Raw genomic sequence first — 19,351 nt, forward strand, 5'->3', positions numbered from 1 at the left:
ATGGGGCTGTGTTCCTGTCTTGCTAGTTGTTTGGCATAGGGTGTCCAGCACTGTAGCTTGCTGGTTGTTGAGTGAAGCTGGGTCTTGATGTTGAGATGGAGATCTCTGAGAGATTTTCGCCGTTTGGTATTACGTGGAGCTGGGAGGTCTCTTGTGGACCAGTGTCCTGAAGTTGGCTCTCCCAGCTCAGAGGCACAGCCCTGATGCCTGGCTGGAGCACCAAGAGCCTTTCATCCACACGGCTCAGAATAAAAGGGAGAAAAAATAGAAAGAGAGAAAGAAAGAGGATAAAATAAAATAAAATAAAATAAAATAAAGCTATTATAATAAAAAATAGGAAAAAAATTATTAAGAAAAAAATTGTTTTTAATTTTTTTAAATAAATTTATTAATTTTTTATAATAGAAAATAAGAAAAAAATTTTAAAAAAGGATTAAGAAAAAAATTTTTTTTAATTTTTTAAAATAAAAATTTAGAAAAAATTATTAAGGAAAATTTTTTAATTTTTTAAAATAAAAAATAAGGAAAAAGTTATTAAGAAAAAAATTTATTAAGAAAAAAAAATTTTTTAAGTTAAAAAAAAAAATCAGACGGACCGAACCCTAGGACAAACGGTGAAAGCAGAGCTATACAGACAAAATCTCACCCAGAAGCATACACATATACACTCACAAAAAAAGGAAAAGGGGAAAAATTAATATATCCTGCTCCCAAAGTCCACCTCCTGAATTTGGGATGATTCATTGTCTATTCAGGTATTCAACAGATGCAGATACACCAAGTTGCTTGTGGAGCTTTAATCCGCTGCTTCTGAGGCTGCTGGGAGAAATTTCCCTTTCTCGTCTTTGTTCGTACAGCTCCTGGGGTTCAGCTTTGGATTCGGCCCCGCCTCTGTGTGTAGGTCGCCTGAGGACGTCTGTTCTTCGCTCAGACAGGACGGGGTTAAAGGAGCAGCTGATTTGGGGGCTCTGGCTCACTCAGGCCGTGGGGAGGGAGGGGTACGGATGCGGGGCGAGCCTGCGGCAGAGGCTGGCGTAACGTTGCAGCAGCCTGAGGTGCGCTGTGCATTCTCCCAGGGAAGTTGTCCCTGGATCACGGGAGCCTGGCAGTGGCGGGCTGCACAGGCTCCCGGGAGGGGTGGTGTGGATAGTGACCTGTGCTCGCACACAGGCTTCTTGGTGGCGGCAGCAGCAGCCTTAGCATCTCATGCCCGTCTCTGGGGTCCACGCTGATAGCCGCGGCTCGCGCCCGTCTCTGGAGCTCGTTTAGGCGGCACTCTGAATCCCCTTCTCCTTGCACACCGCGAAACAAAGAGGCAAGAAAAAGTCTCTTGCCTCTTCGGCAGCTGCGGACTTTTTCCCGGACTCCCTCCCAGCTAGCTGTGGTACACTAACCCCTTCAGGCTGTGTTCACGCAGCCAACCCCAGTCCTCTTCCTGCGATCCGACCGAAGCCCGAGCCTCAGCTCCCAGCCCCGCCCGCCCTGGCGGGTGAGCAGACAAGCCTCTCGGGCTGGTGAGTGCTGCTCGGCACCGATCCTCTGTGCAGGAATCTCTCTGCTTCGCCCTCTGCACCCCTGTGGCTGCGCTCTCCTCCGTTGCTCCGAAGCTTCCCCCCTCCGCCACCCTAAGTCTCCGCCCGCGAAGGGGTTTCCTAGTGTGTGGAAACCTTTCCTCCTTCACAGCTCCCTCCCACTGGTGCAGGTCCCAATTCTTTTGTCTCTGTTATTTCTTTTTTCTTTTGCCCTACGCAAGTACGTGGGGAGTTTTTGCCTTTTGGGAGGTCTGACGTCTTCTGCCAGCGTTCAGTGGGTGTTCTGTAGGAGCAGTTCCACGTGTAGATGTATTTCTAATGTATCTGTGGGAAGGAAGGTGATCTCCACGTCTTACTCTTCCACCATCTTGCCCAGACCCCCCAACTTTTGGTTTGTTTTTAAGTATAGAATTAACATATAGAAACAACATAAGTATTCTATATGTTGTTTATAAAAAGAAAGATAAGGTGATGAAAAGATAAACTAGGTAAATGTTAATGAAAAGAAAATAGATATCTCTACTACCAGAAAAATCAAATGGAATTTAAGGCAAAAGCACTAGACCTGCTAGAAATGAATATTATATATTAATAAAGTACATGATCCACCAAGAAGATATATTATTCACGAACCCCTATGCACACAACAAAATGCCTACAAAATATATAAATTATAAACTTACAAGTATTAGGAGAAACTGACAAATAGACAGTCACGAAGGGAAGCTTTAAACACTTCTCCCCAAAAGTCAAAAGATCAAGGAGAATATTCTAGTTTTCCTCTTCCAAGATCACCTTTCTCTCACTTTATGAAAGAAAGATTCCCAAACACAAATCTGCAACTTTCTCCACCTCCATCAGTTGTTCAGGCCAATAACCTTGGAGTAATCTTCCTTATTCTCTTTCATTCACACTTCATATCCAAACCATCAGGAAATCCTATTGCCATCATCTTCAAATTACATCCAGAATTCAATTGCCTCTCACTACTGCTACACCCAGGTCCACTATTATCTCTCTCCTGTATTATTTGAAGGGCTTCCTAATCTGGTCTTAGAGCATCTACTCTTGCCCACCCACCATCTATTCTCAACACTGCAACCAGAGGTATCATTTTAAAACCTAAGACAGATCAAGTTCCTCAAAACCCTTCAATAGCTCCCTGTTTTTCCCTCAAAGAAAAAAACCCAACATCCTTATAATACCCTGTAAAAGGTGCTATGAAGATCCTTCCCAGTAACTCTTTTTTTCCCCCAGTAACTCTTTGACCTCATTTCTTACTCCTCTCCCCAACTTGCTCACTCAGTTCCAGCCATACTGTCTTTCTTACTATTCTTTGAACACATTCTCTCCTACATTAAGGCCTTAGCACTGACAATTCCTCAAGCTGGAATGCTCTGTCTCCCAGGTACTCTCATGGCAAACTTCCTCATCTAATTTGCCTTTGCTCAACTATTTTCTTTTGAATAATGCCTACCTGGACCACTTTGGTTAACATTACATACAAAACTCACTCACTTCCCTATTGCTGACATTCTTAAATACACTTACACTAGTTTACCCTTTTTCCTCCCGTAACATTTATCACCTTCTTACATACTATGTAATATACTTACTACTTACAGTTATTGTTTGTGCATCATTCCCATAAAACTAAGTTTCAAGGGCACACATCTTTGTCTTGTTAGCTGAATATTTCATGGATCTAGAAGGGTACCACCATCCAGAACCTTGATATTGTACATTGCTCTGATGTGTAAAAACTTCTGGGGAAGCAAATAAAAGGTTTGAGAATACCAGATTTTCTTAGGAGAATGCCATGGCAGCAGAGCAAACGATACAGAAAGGCCACATAGTCTCAATTCACTGAAAAACAACTCAAGGCAAGATTCCAGTGTCTGTCTCTCACTCTACCTTCTTCCTTTCCATACCTACTTTCCCCTCCCTCCCCAATCCTCAGTCTTAGAATAAAAATTCAGAAATGTGAAGGTTGTCAACAATGACATGTATGATACGTGAATTGAATTTAAAAAGTGAAGCTGTGTTTTTACTGAGAAAGGGTCACTTTGATTTAGCTGTGAAGACTGGCTTTGTTATATATGTTACATGGCAGACATTTTCTGTAAGCTGAATTAATTAAATCTACAGTACAAAGATTTTGAAGAAATTAGATTTAAAGCATGTATATAATATACAAGCATTGATAAATACTTTCACTTTGTGACAAAAATTACAAATGCAGCTTAAAAATGCCACAGTTTGTCAAAATTCTTTTAGAGGACATTTCAAAGAAGAATTTTAAAGACCACTGATCAAATATATAGAGAACTCTACACAACAATAAACAGACATTTTTATTTCAAAACACATATTTGTAAAACACAGATTTGTAAAATCTGACTATGTATTATAATGACCACAGAGAAATTTCCAACAGAGATGGAAGTCATGTAGAGCACATTCTCTGGCCGCCATGCAACAAAACTAAAAATTAGATACAACTAAGAGTTAATTAGTGAACTAGAAAAAGGTCAGAATAAAGTATCTAGAATGAAGCAATGAGAGACAAAAGGATGGAAAATGAAGACAGGAACCCGAAAAAGGATACAATGAAAAGATCTAGCATACATTTAATGGGAATCCTAGAAATAGAGGAGAGAGAAAATAGGGCAGAAGCAATGCTTGAAGAGATAATGGCTGAGAATCTTCTAAAACTGACAAGAGACATCAAGCTGTGGTTTCTGGAAGCACCAGGAACTCTAAGATACATAAATAGAAAGAAAACTACACCTAGATACATCACAGTAAAACTGATGACAATAAAAGACAGTTAGAAAATCTTAAAAGTACACACAGAAAAAAAGAATAACTACACAAAGAGACAATAATTAGAGTGAGAAAGAAAAAAAGCAGCTCTTAACGTCCGAGAACTAATCTGATGCTTTCAGCTAAATCATATTGTTCTCCTGTTGAACGTAAAAATATCTCACAGAATATCGACTTCAGACAAGGTAATTGTGTAACACAAACTACCAAATATCGCCTTCCCTTGCTTAATGAGTTGATTGCTACCTTCTTTGCCAATTATGTTTATCTCAGCTTCAGCCTGCCTTCCCTACAGATGAGATTTATTAAGAGGGCAATCTCAAGATGAATGAAAACAAAACACAACATAACAAAACTCATGGAATGTCGCAAAAGCAGTATTTGGAGGGAAATTTATAGCTGTAAATACCTACACTAAAAAAGAAGAAAGACCTCAAATCTATTACTTAACTTTATATCTTCAGGAACTGGAAAAAGAGCAAACTAAACCCAAGCCAGAAGAAGGAAGGAAATAATAAATATTAGAGCATAGATAAGAATATAAAAATAGAATCAAATAAAAAGTTAATTCTTTTAAAAGATCAACGAAATTAACAAAGAAATTTACTAAGAAAAAAAAGAGAGAAGATGCAAATAACTAAAATCAGAAACGAAAATAGGGACATTCCTATAGACTTTAGAGAAATTAAAAGGATTATAACAAAATATTAGAACTGAATACTAAAAAATTAAATAATTTAGATGAAATGGACAAATTCCTAGAAACACAAATTACCAAGCCTGACTCAAGAAGAAACAGAAAATCTGAACAGATTTATAATTAGGTAATGAGACTGAATCAGTAATCAAAAACCTCCCGAAACCCCCAAAAAGGAAAAGTCCAAGACTAAATGCTTTCACTGGTAAATTCTACCATTTAGAGAATTAACATCAATCCTTCACAAGCTTTTCCAAAAATAGAAGAGGGACTACTTCCTAACACATTCTATGAGGCCAGCTTTACCCTAAAACCAAAGCCAGGCAAAGATACCAAAAGAAAATGACAGACTGTTATGAAGACACGCAGAAATCCTCAACAAAATGCTACCAAGCTGAATCCAACAGCGCATTAAAAGGATTATAATCATAATTGAGTGGGATTATTCCAGGAAAGCAAAGGTGGTTCAATATAAGAAAAGCAATCAATGTATTATATTAATAGAACAAAGGAATAAAACTACACAATCATCTCAATAGACACAGAAAGACCATTTGACAAAATCCAACACTATTTCATGATTAAAAACACTCAGCAAACTAGAATTGGAAGAGAATTTCCTTAACATGATAAAAGGTATCCATGAAAAACCCACAGCTACCATCATACTCATCAATGGTTAAAGACAAAGTTTTCCTCCCAAGACAAGGCTGCCTGCTTTTACCACTGCTATTCAACATTGTACTGGAAGTCTTAGGCACAGCACTTATGCAAGTAAAACAAGTAAAAGGCATCCAAATTGGAAAGAAGTAAAACTACCTATTTGCAGATGACATGATTCTATACACAGGCACGCCTTGGAGATATCAGGCGTTTGGTTCCAGACCACTGCAATAAAGGGAATACTGCAACAAAGAGAGACAAGACAAATTTTTTGGTTTCTCAGTGAATATAAAAGTTATGATTACACTACACAGTTGACCCTTGAACAACACGGGTTTGAACTGCACAGATCCACTTATAAGCGAATTTTTTTCAATAGTAAATACTACAGTGCTAACATAATTTGAGGTGGGTTGAATCCGTGGATCCGGAACCTTGGATATGGAGGGCCGATCATAAGTTATACTTGGATTTTCGACTGTGCAGATGATGGGGACCCCAATCCCCTGGCTTTTCCAGGGTCAATTACAGTCAATTAAGTGTGCCACAACATTATGTCTAAAAAAAACAATGCACATACCTTAATTAAAAATACTTTATTGCTAAAAAATGCTAATCATCATCCAAGCCTTCAGCAGGTTGTAATCTTTTTGCTGGTGGAGGGTCTTGCCTCAGTGTTGACGACTGCTGACTGATCAGAGTGGTGGTTGCTGAAGATTGGGGTGACTGTGACAATTTCTTAAAATAAGACAGCAATGAAGATTGCTGCATTGATTGACTCTTTCTTTCATGAACAAATTCTCTGTAGCATGCAATGCTATTTGATAGTTTGAAATATTCCAAGAATTACCAAAATGTAACAGAGATATCAAGTGAGCCAATGTTGCTGGAAAACTGGTGCCAACAGACTTGTTCAACACATGGTTGCCACAAACCTTCAATTTGTAAAAAATGGAGTATCTGCAACACAATAAAGTGAAGTGCAATAAAACGAGGTATGCCTGTGTAGAAAAGCCCACAGATTCCACACAAAAAACTTTCTAGAGCTAACATAATAAACAACTTCAGCAAACTTGCACGTGTAAGATAAACAAACATAAATCAATCGTGTTTCTCTATGTTAGCAATGAATGATCCAAAAAGGAAATTAAGAAAATTCTATTTACAAAAGCGTTCAAAATAAAATACCTAGGAATAAATGCAAGAAGGTGAAAGACTTATACACTGAAAAATTACAAAACACTGCTGAAAGAAATTAAAGAAGGCCTAAATAAATGGAAAGGCATCCCATGTTCATGGATTAGAAAACAAAATATTGTTAAGATGACAATACTTACCAAAGTGATCTACAGATTCAATGCAATCCCTATCAAAATTCTAATGGCCTTTTTAAATAGAAGCGGATAAGCTGATCCTAAAATTCATATGGAACTGTAAGGGGCCCTAAAGAGCAAAAACAATAATGAAAAAGAAATAAAGTAGGGGGACTCATAATAACTTTAAAATTTACTACAAAGCTATAGTAATCACTGTGTTACTGGAATAAGGGTAGACATAGAGACCAATGGAATAGATTTGAGAATCCAGAAATAAGTCCAAACATCTACAGCCAATTGATTCTTAACAAAGGTGCCAAGACCATTCGATGGGGAAAGAACAGTCTTGCAACAAATGGTGCTAGGAAAACTGAACAATCACATGTAAAAGAATGAAGCTGAACCCCTGCCTCATTTTGTGTACAGAAATTAAACAAAAGTGGAGCAACAATATAAACATAAGAACAAAAGCTGCTATTGCTCTTAGAATAAGGCTTAGGGATGGGTCTTTATGATGTTGGATTTGACAATGAATTCTTGAATTGACACCAAAAACATGATGAACAAATGAAAAAAAAAATAGATAATTTGGACTTCACCAAAACTTTTGTGCAAAGAACATTATCAAGATATATTTGGTAAGGGTTTAATATCCAGAATATATAAACAGCTCAACAACAAAAAGAAAAAAAACCCGATTTTTAAAATGGGCAAAGGACTTAAATTGACATTTCTCAAATGAAGATACACAAATGGCTAACAAGCCCATGAAAAGATGTTCACCATCTTGGTCATTAAGAAAACTCAAATGAAAACCACAATAAGGTACCACTTCACACCTATTAGAATAGCTTTAATTAAAAAAAAAAACAACACAAAAACTGGAAAATAACAAGAGTTGATGAGAATGTGGAGAAATAGAGACCCCATACATTGCTGGTGAGAAACTGAAACAATGTACCCACTGTGGAAAACCGTTGGGCGTTCTTAAAAAGGTAACAAAGAATTACCACATAACCCAGCTATTCAACTCCTAGATATATAACCAGGAGAAATGAAAACTTACGTACACACAGAAAATTGTACATGAATGTTTACAGCATTATTCATAATAGCCAAAAAAAGAAACGAAGTACTGCTACAACTTGGATGAACCTTGAAAATATGCTAAGTGAGAGAAGTCAGACATAAAGAATCATTGTACGATTCCTTTCATTTGAAATAGCAAGAATAGGTAAATCTATAGAGACAGAAAGTAAAGGGTACCAGGTGATAGTGGAAGGGGGGAATTGGAAATGACTACCTAACGGATACAGGGTGTTGAAACACCTTTGAAATGAGAAAGCTGGTGACTGCATAATATTGTGAATATACTAAATACCACTGAATTGTACACTTAATATGATTAACTGCATGTTATGTAAATTTCACCTCAATTTAAAAAACAAAAAGATGGCAGTCAAATGTGCCCATGTTCTGACAACATCTAATTTAGAGCAAACTTCTACTTCGTTAGCTCCTCTCTAAAATTACCCAACCAAAGTCCAATCCTATAATAGGTTTTAATACCCTCTTAAAAAGACACCCCAAAATTCCCTATAGTATGAGGAATCTTTCACTTCAACAAGTAAAAACCATGTTCAACTATAGGTGTCCTTTGCTGGTCTTTTTGGTTGGAAGATGTTGACAAGACTAGCACCTAATTTCTCAGCAGAAACAACAGAAGCCAGAACACAAAGGGATAATAGCCTAATTAAAAGAAAATGATGGCCAACCCAGCATTCTAACCAGTAAAAAACTATCATTCAAGTGTGAAGGTAAAATACAGAACATGACCAGAAAACAAAAACTGAGAGGAATTTCTCAGCACAAATCTATACCAAAGTATATACTAAAGGGTGTTCTTCAAAAAAGGGAAATGATTGAAGGTGGAGAACTCAAGACGCAGGCAGAAATAAAAAGCGCTAAAAATGGTAACTTGGGTAAATCTAAAATACTGACATAAAACAATGATGATGTCTCATGGCGATTAAAATATATATGGAGTTAAAACCAGGTGAGTATTATAGCAAATAAACTGAGCAAAGGGTGAGGGGGGTGGTTAATGGAATTAAAGTGTTTTAGGTTCCTCACATTGTCTGGAAAGATATAAGGTAAATTAATCAGACTCTTACTGGTCAAGGATGCATGTTGCAATCTCTAGGGCAACAGCTCCCAAAAGTGTGATCTGTGGACCCCTGGGGGTCCCTGAAACCCTACCAGGGGATTCTCAAGATCACAACTGTTTTCATAATATTACTAATAAGACCTTATTTGCCTTTTTCACTCTCATTCTCTCACGGTGTACAACAGAGTTTTCCAGAGTCTGTACGACTTGTGCTATCCCAACGGATTAAAGCAGAGCAGGTATGGAATCCAGCTGTCTTCCATTAAGCTAGACATGAAAGAGATTTGCAAAAATGTAATACTATTCTTCTCACTAAATTTTGTTTTGGAAAGTATATTTTTCACAAAATTATATTATTTATGTTAACATTTAATAGGATATTCTTGTTCCCCAAAACAAAACATTACCTGGCTCCAAATGTCAATTGTGCCAAGGTTGAGAAACACTGATATAACCAGATAAAAAAAAGTTTTTTTAGAGTTTAAATGGATCTTGAGAACACAGAGTTTGAGACTCAGTGACCTAAATAAATGAAAGGATACAACATTCATGGATTGGAAGATTTAATAACATAAAGATGTCAACTCCTTCTCAATTCAATTTTTGTAAAACTGACAATGTGACAGTAAAAATTTATATGGAACTGCAAAGAGCCAAGAAGAACAAGGTAGGAAAACTTGCCTCATTGAACATGAAGACTTGTTATAATGCCATGTAAATTAAAACAGCATAGTTTTGGCGCAAGGGTAGATAAAGTAGACCAATGGAAAAAAACAGAGCCTAGAAACAGACTCATACATACATGGTCACTTGATTTATGACAAAGTTAATACTGCAAAGCAGCTGCGAAACAATCTGTTCAACAAATGATGCTGCATAAAATGTACATCCATTAAAAAAAAAGAAAAGGTGACCTCTATATGTCATATAATATCTAGAATAAGTTCTAGGTAGAAGGTAAATCTAAATGCATCATAAACAATATACAAAGTAATATACAATAATCAGTTCTAGGTAGAAAGTAGAAAACAAAATAATAAAGCCTCTAGGACAGTGTCTCTAAACCTCAGCACTAGTGACACTTTGGGCTAAATTAACTGTTTTGTGCATTGTAGAATACTTAGCATTCTGTGCACTGTAGAATGTCTAGTAGCATCCCTAGCCAACCCACTAGATGCCAGGAGTACTCCACCCACTCAGTTGTGAAAACTAACAATGTCTCTGAACACTGCCAAATGTCCTACCCATGGGGTGGAAGGTGTGGGATGAGGGCACGGCGAATTGCCTCTAGTTGAGAACCACTAGAGGATAGATAGTAGAAGATAACATAAGAGAATATCTTCATGTTCTTGGAGCAGAGAAAGACTTCTTAGACAGGACACAAGCAGCACTGACTATAAAGGAAAACAATGATAAATCAGACTACATTAAAATTAAGACCTTCCCCTCATCAAAAGATAACATTAAGAGGGTGAAAATCAAGACAAAATGGATATTTTTTTTAACATATGTAACTAACAGAAGATTTGTATCTAGCATATACAAAAACTCCTAAAAACAGAAGGACAAGAACAGAAACTCCAGTAGGAAAAAAAAGGGCTCATATCCATAAAATATGTAACTCCTATAAATCAGTAATATAGAAAGCTAAATAGTAATAATAATAAAAAAAGAGGATATCCAAACAGCCAATAAATTTAAGAAAAAGTACTCAATTTCATTTGGAATCACGGAAATGTAGCCTTCAGAAGGGCTAAAATTAAAGAGGCTATTAATACCAAGTGTTGGTGAGACTACAGAGCAATAGGAATCCTCATATTCTGTTGATGGGATAGGTACAATGACCCTGAAAACAATTCTTGCATTATCTTCTAAATTTGAACATACATACACCAATGACCCAGCTATTCTACTTCCGGTATATATCCCACATAAATGTTGCACATGTACCCCATGAAACATTTACAGGAATGTTCATGACAGCATTACTCAGTCCAAATGTCCAACAGTGAAAAGATAAATGGTGATAAAATAGTACAAGGGAGCTACAGCTATATTGGTAGCTGATAACATACATGAATCTCCCAAACCTAACAGAGACAAAATACTACTACTATATAATTCTATTTTTATAAAAGTCCAAAAACAGGTTTAAAAAAAAGCTATCGTCTTTGAAGCCAGGTAGTCGTTACTCCAGGAAATGGGAAAGGGAGAGTGCTTAGGAAAGGAAGCATAGGAGGCTTCTGGTTGCTGGCAGTATTCTATTTCTTGATCTCTGGTGGTCATGGAGTGTTTACTTTGTGACGATTCACTCAGCTGTATACTTAGTACAGTTTCCTGTATGTATTATATTTCAATTTAGAAAAAGACATGGGTGGGGAGGAATTCCCTGGCGGTCCAGTGGTTAGGACCTGGCACTTTCACTGCGGGGGGGCCAGGTTCGATACCTGGTCAGGGAACTAAGCTCTGCAAGCCGCGTGGCATGGCCCGGAAAGAGAAAAAAAAAAAAAAAAAAAAAGACATGGGGCATTACCTTTTATATGCTGTATATGCAACCCAGAAAACAATAATTACACAAATACTTTAGCTATTATGGTATTATATATCAATTGTTTAGAAGTAAAAATCATGTCTGGGGACATCATAACTCTCCACATCTTACACTTCAAGATCCTTTGCCTAATTAAATAAAACAAATAAAATATATTAAAAATGACTGCTTGAGTTTTTAGTATATCGCAGGAAAACATAATAAAATATACTTTAAATTTGTTTTCCTACATGTGTCATTTATTTTGATCACCTAAAAAAATCTAATATCTTAGTTTTATATAAGACAAAATAAAATACACGTCTTGCAAAATATTAATATTAAAGGAAAGTTGAAGATGTTTGTTTCTAATATTAAAAATATATTTTTCTAAAATTTAGACACATAGAGGTTTAAGGCAGAATATAAATAATGCCTGAACTAAATAAAGGAGGTTTCTATCAAAAATCTGTATGCTTTCCCTCCCCATCAAACTAAGGCTTGGTTTGTTTTTATATTCCATATGACATTTTAATAAAATGCAGTTTTACAACACCAGTTATTATTTTATTTACAAAATAAGAACCAAACATTTATAATATTAAGTTGCTTAAGATCAAATAGATCCCCTCTGAATTTAGTCATTTAAGTGGAACAGCATACAGTTAACAGCAGACAATCTGATTCATTTTTAAGCCAAGTAGTGCCACCAAGTGGTAGCAAATTCTTTTTCCAAACTACCACGCAGAAGCAATAGAAAGCGTTATACTGGAATATAATACTGGAATGGAAAAATCAATCTTAGTAAAGTAATAAATTAAAGTAAATAAGATTGTGAAATATCTTGGTATAAAAGTTTAAAAACAAAACAAAATAGGTCAATCTTTTAAGAAAAAAGTTGTATGTATTACTGAGATGGTCTTACCAGTTTCAAAGTTAAATTTTTCATAGAAAGTAAGTAACTATGAATATAGTGCTGTAGACTTTACTTTTTGCTGCTCTTTTTAAAAAAATTTTTATTGGAGTATAGTTGATTTACAATGTTGTGCTAGTTTCAGGTGTATGTTGCTTGTTTTTTAATTCCATATTTTCTTAAAAGACGTAAGTTGCTCTAGAAATTAATAAAACACACACAATAAAAGACCCGAAGGTTTCATAACAATCTGCTACCCTTGTTAAGTGTTGGGAGAGAGTGAGGAGAGTCAGAATAGAGAAAAAAAGAAACTTTTGCTTTTTAGTTAATACCTGTATTAGTTTGCTAGCAGTCCTGTAACAAAGAACTACAGACTGGGTGACTTAAGGCTAGAACTCCAAAATTAAGGTTTCAGTAGGACTGATCCCTTCTCAGGGTTGTGAGGAAAGGATCTATTGGCTCTCCTTGGCTCATATGTAGATCATCTTCTTATTTTGTTTCAAGCTGTCTTCCCTCTATACCTGTCTCTGTGTCCAAATTTCCCCTTTTTATAAGGACACCAGTCATAACTGGATTAGGATCCACCCTAAGGACCTAACTTTAACTTGATTACCTCTGTAAAGACCCCATCTCCAAATAAGGTGCTACTCTTAGGTACTGGGGATTAGGACTTCAACATGTGAATTTGGGGTTTGTATAGGGGGTAGGAAATTAAAACAGCAACACTACCCTTCTGTATTTGTGTATTTTTGATAAGACTACACTTTTCTTATTTAAAAAGAAGACAGAAATAGCTCTTAAAAGTTGTTAAATGATAGAATATTTGTGATACTGTGATTTATAATAAGAAACATGTATTTGGTCTTCCCGTTTCTGGCACAGAGTTCCTAAAATCCTTCATTGAGAGCTATAAAGGTGTCTTTTGTTATGTTAATGGAGACTTCTGGCAAGCACCTAAGAATGGGGACTGGTTGCCAGAGGAGCCAACTGTGTGATTTTGGACTTTCAGCCCAATTCCCCTGACCTCCAGGTAAGGGAGAGGGGCTGAAGGTTGGATCAATCACCAATGGTGAATGATTTAACCAATCATGCTTATGTGATGCAGCCTCCATAAAACCCCAAAAGGATGAGGTACAGAGAGCTTCTGGGTTGGTGAACACATGGAGGTACTGGGAGAGGGGCTTACCTGAAGACGGCATGGAAGCTCTGAGCCCCTTTCCCACATACTTACCCTATGCATCTTTTCCACCTGGCTGTTCCTGAATTACATCCTTTTATAATAAAGTGGTAATCTAGTGAGTAAATGGATTTCCGGAAGTTCTGTGAGCCACTCTAGCAAATTAACTGAACCCAATGAGGGGGTCATGGGAAGGTCTGATTTAGAGCCAGTTGGTCAGAAGAACAGGTAAAAACCTGGACTTGAAACTGGCATCTGAAGTCCAAGGACAGGGTCGTGACAACCTCCAATCTGTAGCCAATTAGTCAGAAGCATAGGTGACAACCTGGGCTTGCAAATGGCACCAGAAGTGTGTGTGTGTGATTGGGCAGAGGGGGAGAGTAGTCTTGTAAGACTAAACCCTTATTGTGGAATCTGATGCTGTCTCTGGGTAGATAGTGTCAGGACTGAGTTGAATTGTAGGACACCAACTGGTATCTGGAGAAATGCTTGGTGGTGTGGGGGAACCCCCCTCTCCACTCCACACACTGGAATTAAGTCCAGAACTTTAATAATACTATTTTAATTTCATGAACAATTACCAGCAAAATAAATGACTAAATTTTAGTATAAAGCTATATATATAAAATATCAAAGTGATAAGTGTTATATAGTTCACATCCAACCCAACCATAATGCACTTAGTCCTAGACCTCATCTCCTAATACTCTCCCTCTTCTCACTGTACCTCAGCTACACTGGCCTCCTTGCTCTTCCTTGACCAGGCCCCACGTACTCTGTACTTAGTACTTAGTGTTCTCTGCCTGGAATTCTTCCTCCAAATATATGTGATATGTGCAGATCAGTTCCTTCAGTTCCAGTTATCTCCTCCTCAGTTCTTCTTAGACCATCCTTAATAACATAGCACTCTTAGTCTCTCTTTATCCCCCCTATCTGGTTTTACTTTTCTTACTAATAGTAAGTACTTACTAATACCTGAAAGATTATATAGTTATTTGATTATCTGTTTTCTCTTCCCAACTACAAAGTAAGCTCTTTGAGGGCAGAGACTTATGTTTTGTTCACTGATACACCCCTGTTATCTAAAACAGTACCTGGAGTGACTACTTTTTTGTGTGTACTATCATAAGCAGAAAGAATTTTACAAAATTAATGTATCTGCGCTTTCTAAATGGATCTATTTGTTCCTTTCTAACCAATTCTTCACACGTATTGGCAGAGTGATCTTTTCAAGTTCATTACTCCTCTGTGGAACACAACGTCTTCCTCTGTCTCAAGACAGAGGAAACCCCAAATCCTTTAACATAGCTGAAATGGCTTTGCTGGGCCCTGCCTGCCTTTCTAGTCTTGTCACACACTTTCCTCCTAACAGTTCTCAGGGATTCAACCACATTGGCCCTCTCAAATTTCCCAACATACTCCTTCTCATCACAGGGCCTCTGCAGATGGAGTTTCCTTGGTCTGGAATCCTCTGCTCTCCTCTCCCCAGCCCTCTATCACATAAATTTAGTTAACCTTAGCTCATAATCTTCCTTCAGATCAAAGCTTAAACATCCCTTACTCTAGGAAGGTTTCCTCAAACACTCTGTCAAGTTCCTTTATCATATGCTTTTTCTTTAAGAACTGTTCCTTTCAGAGCACTAATATCTTTCAAATATTCAATTGATATTATCATTGTTTAATGTATCTCTCCCACTGAACTGAAGTTCCACGAGAACATGCACCATGTCTTTTGTTATATACACTGTGTTTTTAAGCAACTAGAATATGCTAGAATACTAATGAAGAGATACAGATAAAGTAGGCTAACTATAAGTGAATAATAAAGCCTGCAATCAGTCAATTTTGGAAATTAAACAAAGCAAACTTTCTTTTTATTAACTTCAATTGTCTTATCTAGACATACTGCATGTTTCTGGGTAGCCCTTCCCTAGCCATCATTGTTTGCACAAAAGATAAAAGCTTATTTAATATTTCTACTAATTTCTATTAGTAATTCTACTATTTCTACTACATATGAATAATATAAATCTCTACAACATTAACTGTTCTATCATTCGCTTTCAGGTGCCTAAACATTAACTATCTCCAGATTGACTTGTATAAATTTGGCATATAGTAAAAACGTTTACTGTTTCTTTATGACAATATCATAATGATAATTAAAATGGGTCAAAATGAATTTTTAAAACAAATTTGTATCATAAATGATATAAAACAAGGCTATAACTCTCTCCCAGATTTACGACTTTTGTTCTAAGTACTTTAATATACCTCTCAGATGACACAGATGCATACCTACTTGCCACAGCAAACTGAAAGTTACATATCTGACTTGATGCCTTACACCTTGTTATTACACTCTAAGAGAATGGTTATACACTCTAAGAGAATGGTTTAAAATGGTTAGAAAAAAACAATTCCAAATAATTTCATTTAACTCTTTAATTCAGTTACATAGGAGAACACTTGAAACTTACTGTTATAGACTGAATTACGTCTCCACCCCAACTCCCCCGCAAATCATATATTGAAGCCTTAAGCCCCAGTACCTCAGAATGTAGTCATATTTGGAGACAAGGCCTTTAAAGAGGTAACTAAGTTAAACAGAGGTAACTAGGGTGGGCCCTAATCCAATCTGGCTGGTGTCTTTATAAAGAGAGATTAGGACATACAGAGAGACATCAAAAATGCATTGCACACAGAAAAAAAAGGGAACCCTTAAAAAACTGTTTAAGTAACCCATCATAAGGCAAGAAAAGAGAAAGAGTAACAACAACCAGAGAAAACATCAAAAATTACCTTAAATGTAAATAATCTAAATATATCAGTCAAAAGAAAGAAAATGACAGAGTAGATTAAAAAAAACACAACCTTACTATATACAGCTTACAAGAAACTCATTTCAAATTCAGTGACATAAGTAGGCTGAAAATAAAAGAACGGAAAAAGGTATGCCACGCAAACACTAATATCTGGTAAAACAAACTTCAAAACAAAGAAAATTACTAGTGATCAACAGGGACATTAAATAATGATAAAATGATCAACCCACCAGGAAGACAATGATCCTAAATGTGTTATACCAAACAACAGAACCTCAAAATACACTAAACAAAAACTGATAAAGCTAAAAAGAAACAGACAAATCCACAATTGCTGTTGGAGACTTTAATACTCTTCTCTCAGCAACCGATACAACTACTAAAAAGAAAATCAGCAAGAATATAAAAAAATCTGAAAACGATCAACCAACAGGATCTAACTGAAATACTTAAAACACTCCACCTAGCAACAGAGAAATAGATATTTTATCCAAGTGCCTATGAAACATTTATGAAGACAGACAATACCCTCAGCAATAAAACAAACCTGAACAAATTTAAAAGAATGGTAATCAAACTAGAAACTGGTAATGGAAAAATAAAAGGAAAAGCTCTATCAACTGAAAATTAAACAACATACTTCTAAATAATCCATGGCTCAAAAATTCTCAAAGAAAATTTTAAAAATGAGAACTTAATGAAAATGAAAATACAATGTATCAAAATACGAGAGATGCAGCTAAAGCAATGCTGACAGGGAAACTTAAATTGATACCATTATTAAATGTTACATTTGAAAAGAAAAAGAAGAGCAGAATAAATCCAAAGCAAGCAAAAAGAAGGAAATAATAAATATAACAGCAGAAATAAATGAAATAGAAAACAGAAAAATCACTGAAACAAAAAGCTAGTTATATGAAAAAAATCAATAAAATTAATAAACTTCCAGCAAGAACGATAAAGATTAAAAAAAATTTTGTCAATTTAATAATGAAACAGGAGATATCACCATAGACCATATAAACATTGTAAGGATAATAAGGGCATACTATGAACAACTTACAAACATAACTTTAACAATTTGATTAAATGGCCCAGGGAGAGGAACCAAGATGGCGGAGTACAAGGACGTGCTCTCACTCCCTCTTGCGAGAACACCAGAATCACAACTAGCTGCTGGACAATCATCGACAGGAAGACACTGGAACTCACCAACAAAGATACCCCACATCCAAAGACAAAGGAGAAGCCACAATGAGACGGTTGGAGGGGCACAATCACAGTAAAATCAAATCCCATAACTGGTGGGTGGAGGACTCACAGACTGGTGAACACTTATACCACAGAAGTCCACCCACTGGAGTGAAGGTTCTGAGCCCCATGTCAGGCTTCCCAACCTGGGGGTCCGGCAACGGGAGGAGGAATTCCTAGAGGATCAGACTTTGAAGCCTAGTGGGAATTGATTGCAGGACTTTGACAGGACTGGGGGAAACAAAGACTCCACTCTTGGAGGGCACACACAAAGTAGTGTGCGTATCGGGACACGGGGAAGGAGCAGTGACCCTGGGGGAGACTGAACCAGACGTACCTGCTAGTGTTGGAGGGTCTCCTGCAGAGGCGGGGGGTGGCTCTGTCTCACCGTGGGGACAAGGACACTGGCAGCAGAAGTTCTGGGAAGTACTCCTTGGCATGAGCCCTCCCAGAGTCTGTCATTAGCCCTACCAAAGAGCCCAGGTAGTCTCCAGTGTTGGGTTGCCTCAGGCCAAACAACCAACAGGGAGGGAACCCAGCCCCACCCATCAACAGTCAAGTGGATTAAAGTTTTACGGAGCTCTGCCCACCACAGCAACAGTCAGCTCTACCCATCACCAGTCCCTCCCATCAAGCCTCTTAGATAGCCTCACCCACCAGAGGGCAGACAGCAGAAGCAAGAAGAACTACAGTCCTGCAGCATGTGGAACAAAAACCACATTCACAGAAAGATAGACAAGATGAAAAGGCAGAGGGCTATGTACCAGATGAAGGAACAAGATAAAACCCCAGAAAAACAATTAAATGAAGTGGAGATAGGTGACCTTCCAGAAAATGAATTCAGAATAATGATAGTGAAGATGATCCAGGACCTCGGAAAAACAATGAAGGCAAAGATCGAGAAGATGCAAGAAATGTTTAACACAGACCTAGAAGAATTAAAGAACAACAAACAGAGATGAACAATACAATAACTGAAATGAAAACTACACTAGAAGGAATCAATAGCAGAATAAGTGAGGCAGAAGAACGGATAACTGACCTGGAAGACAGAATGGTGGAATTCACTGCTGTGGAACAGAACAAAGAAAAAAGAATGAGAAGAAATGAACACAGCCTAAGAGACCTCTGGGACAACATTAAACGCAACAACATTCGCATTATAGGGGTCCGAGCAGGAGAAGAGAGAGAGAAAGGACCAGAGAAAATATTTGAAGAGATTACAGTCGAAAACTTGCCTAACATGGGAAAGGAAACAGCCACCCACGTCCAGGAAGCACAGAGAGTCCCATACAGGATAAACCCAAGGAGAAACATGCCGAGACACACAGTAATCAAATTGGCAAAAATTAAAGACAAAGAAAAATTATTGAAAGCAGCAAGGGAAAAACGACAAATAACACACAAGGGAACTCCCATAAGGTTAACAGCTGATTTCTCAGCAGAAAATCTAC

At 37.2% G+C, this 19,351-nt stretch overlaps 1 protein-coding gene across 13 annotated transcripts in view; it reads right to left on the bottom strand.

The window, feature by feature from the left end:
* ZNF644 (zinc finger protein 644) overlaps window positions 1–19,351 on the bottom strand; it is a 127,765-nt gene that overhangs the window by 39,182 nt on the left and 69,232 nt on the right. The window contains exon 1 of one of the 13 annotated variants that reach the window (XM_068540276.1): window positions 5,875–5,918. The exons of the other annotated variants lie outside the window; for them this stretch is intronic. Coding sequence (XP_068396377.1) covers window positions 5,875–5,891 — 17 coding nt within the window. The 5' untranslated portion in view covers window positions 5,892–5,918. Of the gene's footprint in view, window positions 1–5,874; window positions 5,919–19,351 lie in introns of those variants that run through there. 13 annotated transcript variants of the gene reach the window in all.

This window comes from Eschrichtius robustus, chromosome 3 (assembly GCF_028021215.1).
Source record: "Eschrichtius robustus isolate mEscRob2 chromosome 3, mEscRob2.pri, whole genome shotgun sequence".
NCBI lineage: Eukaryota > Metazoa > Chordata > Mammalia > Artiodactyla > Eschrichtiidae > Eschrichtius > Eschrichtius robustus.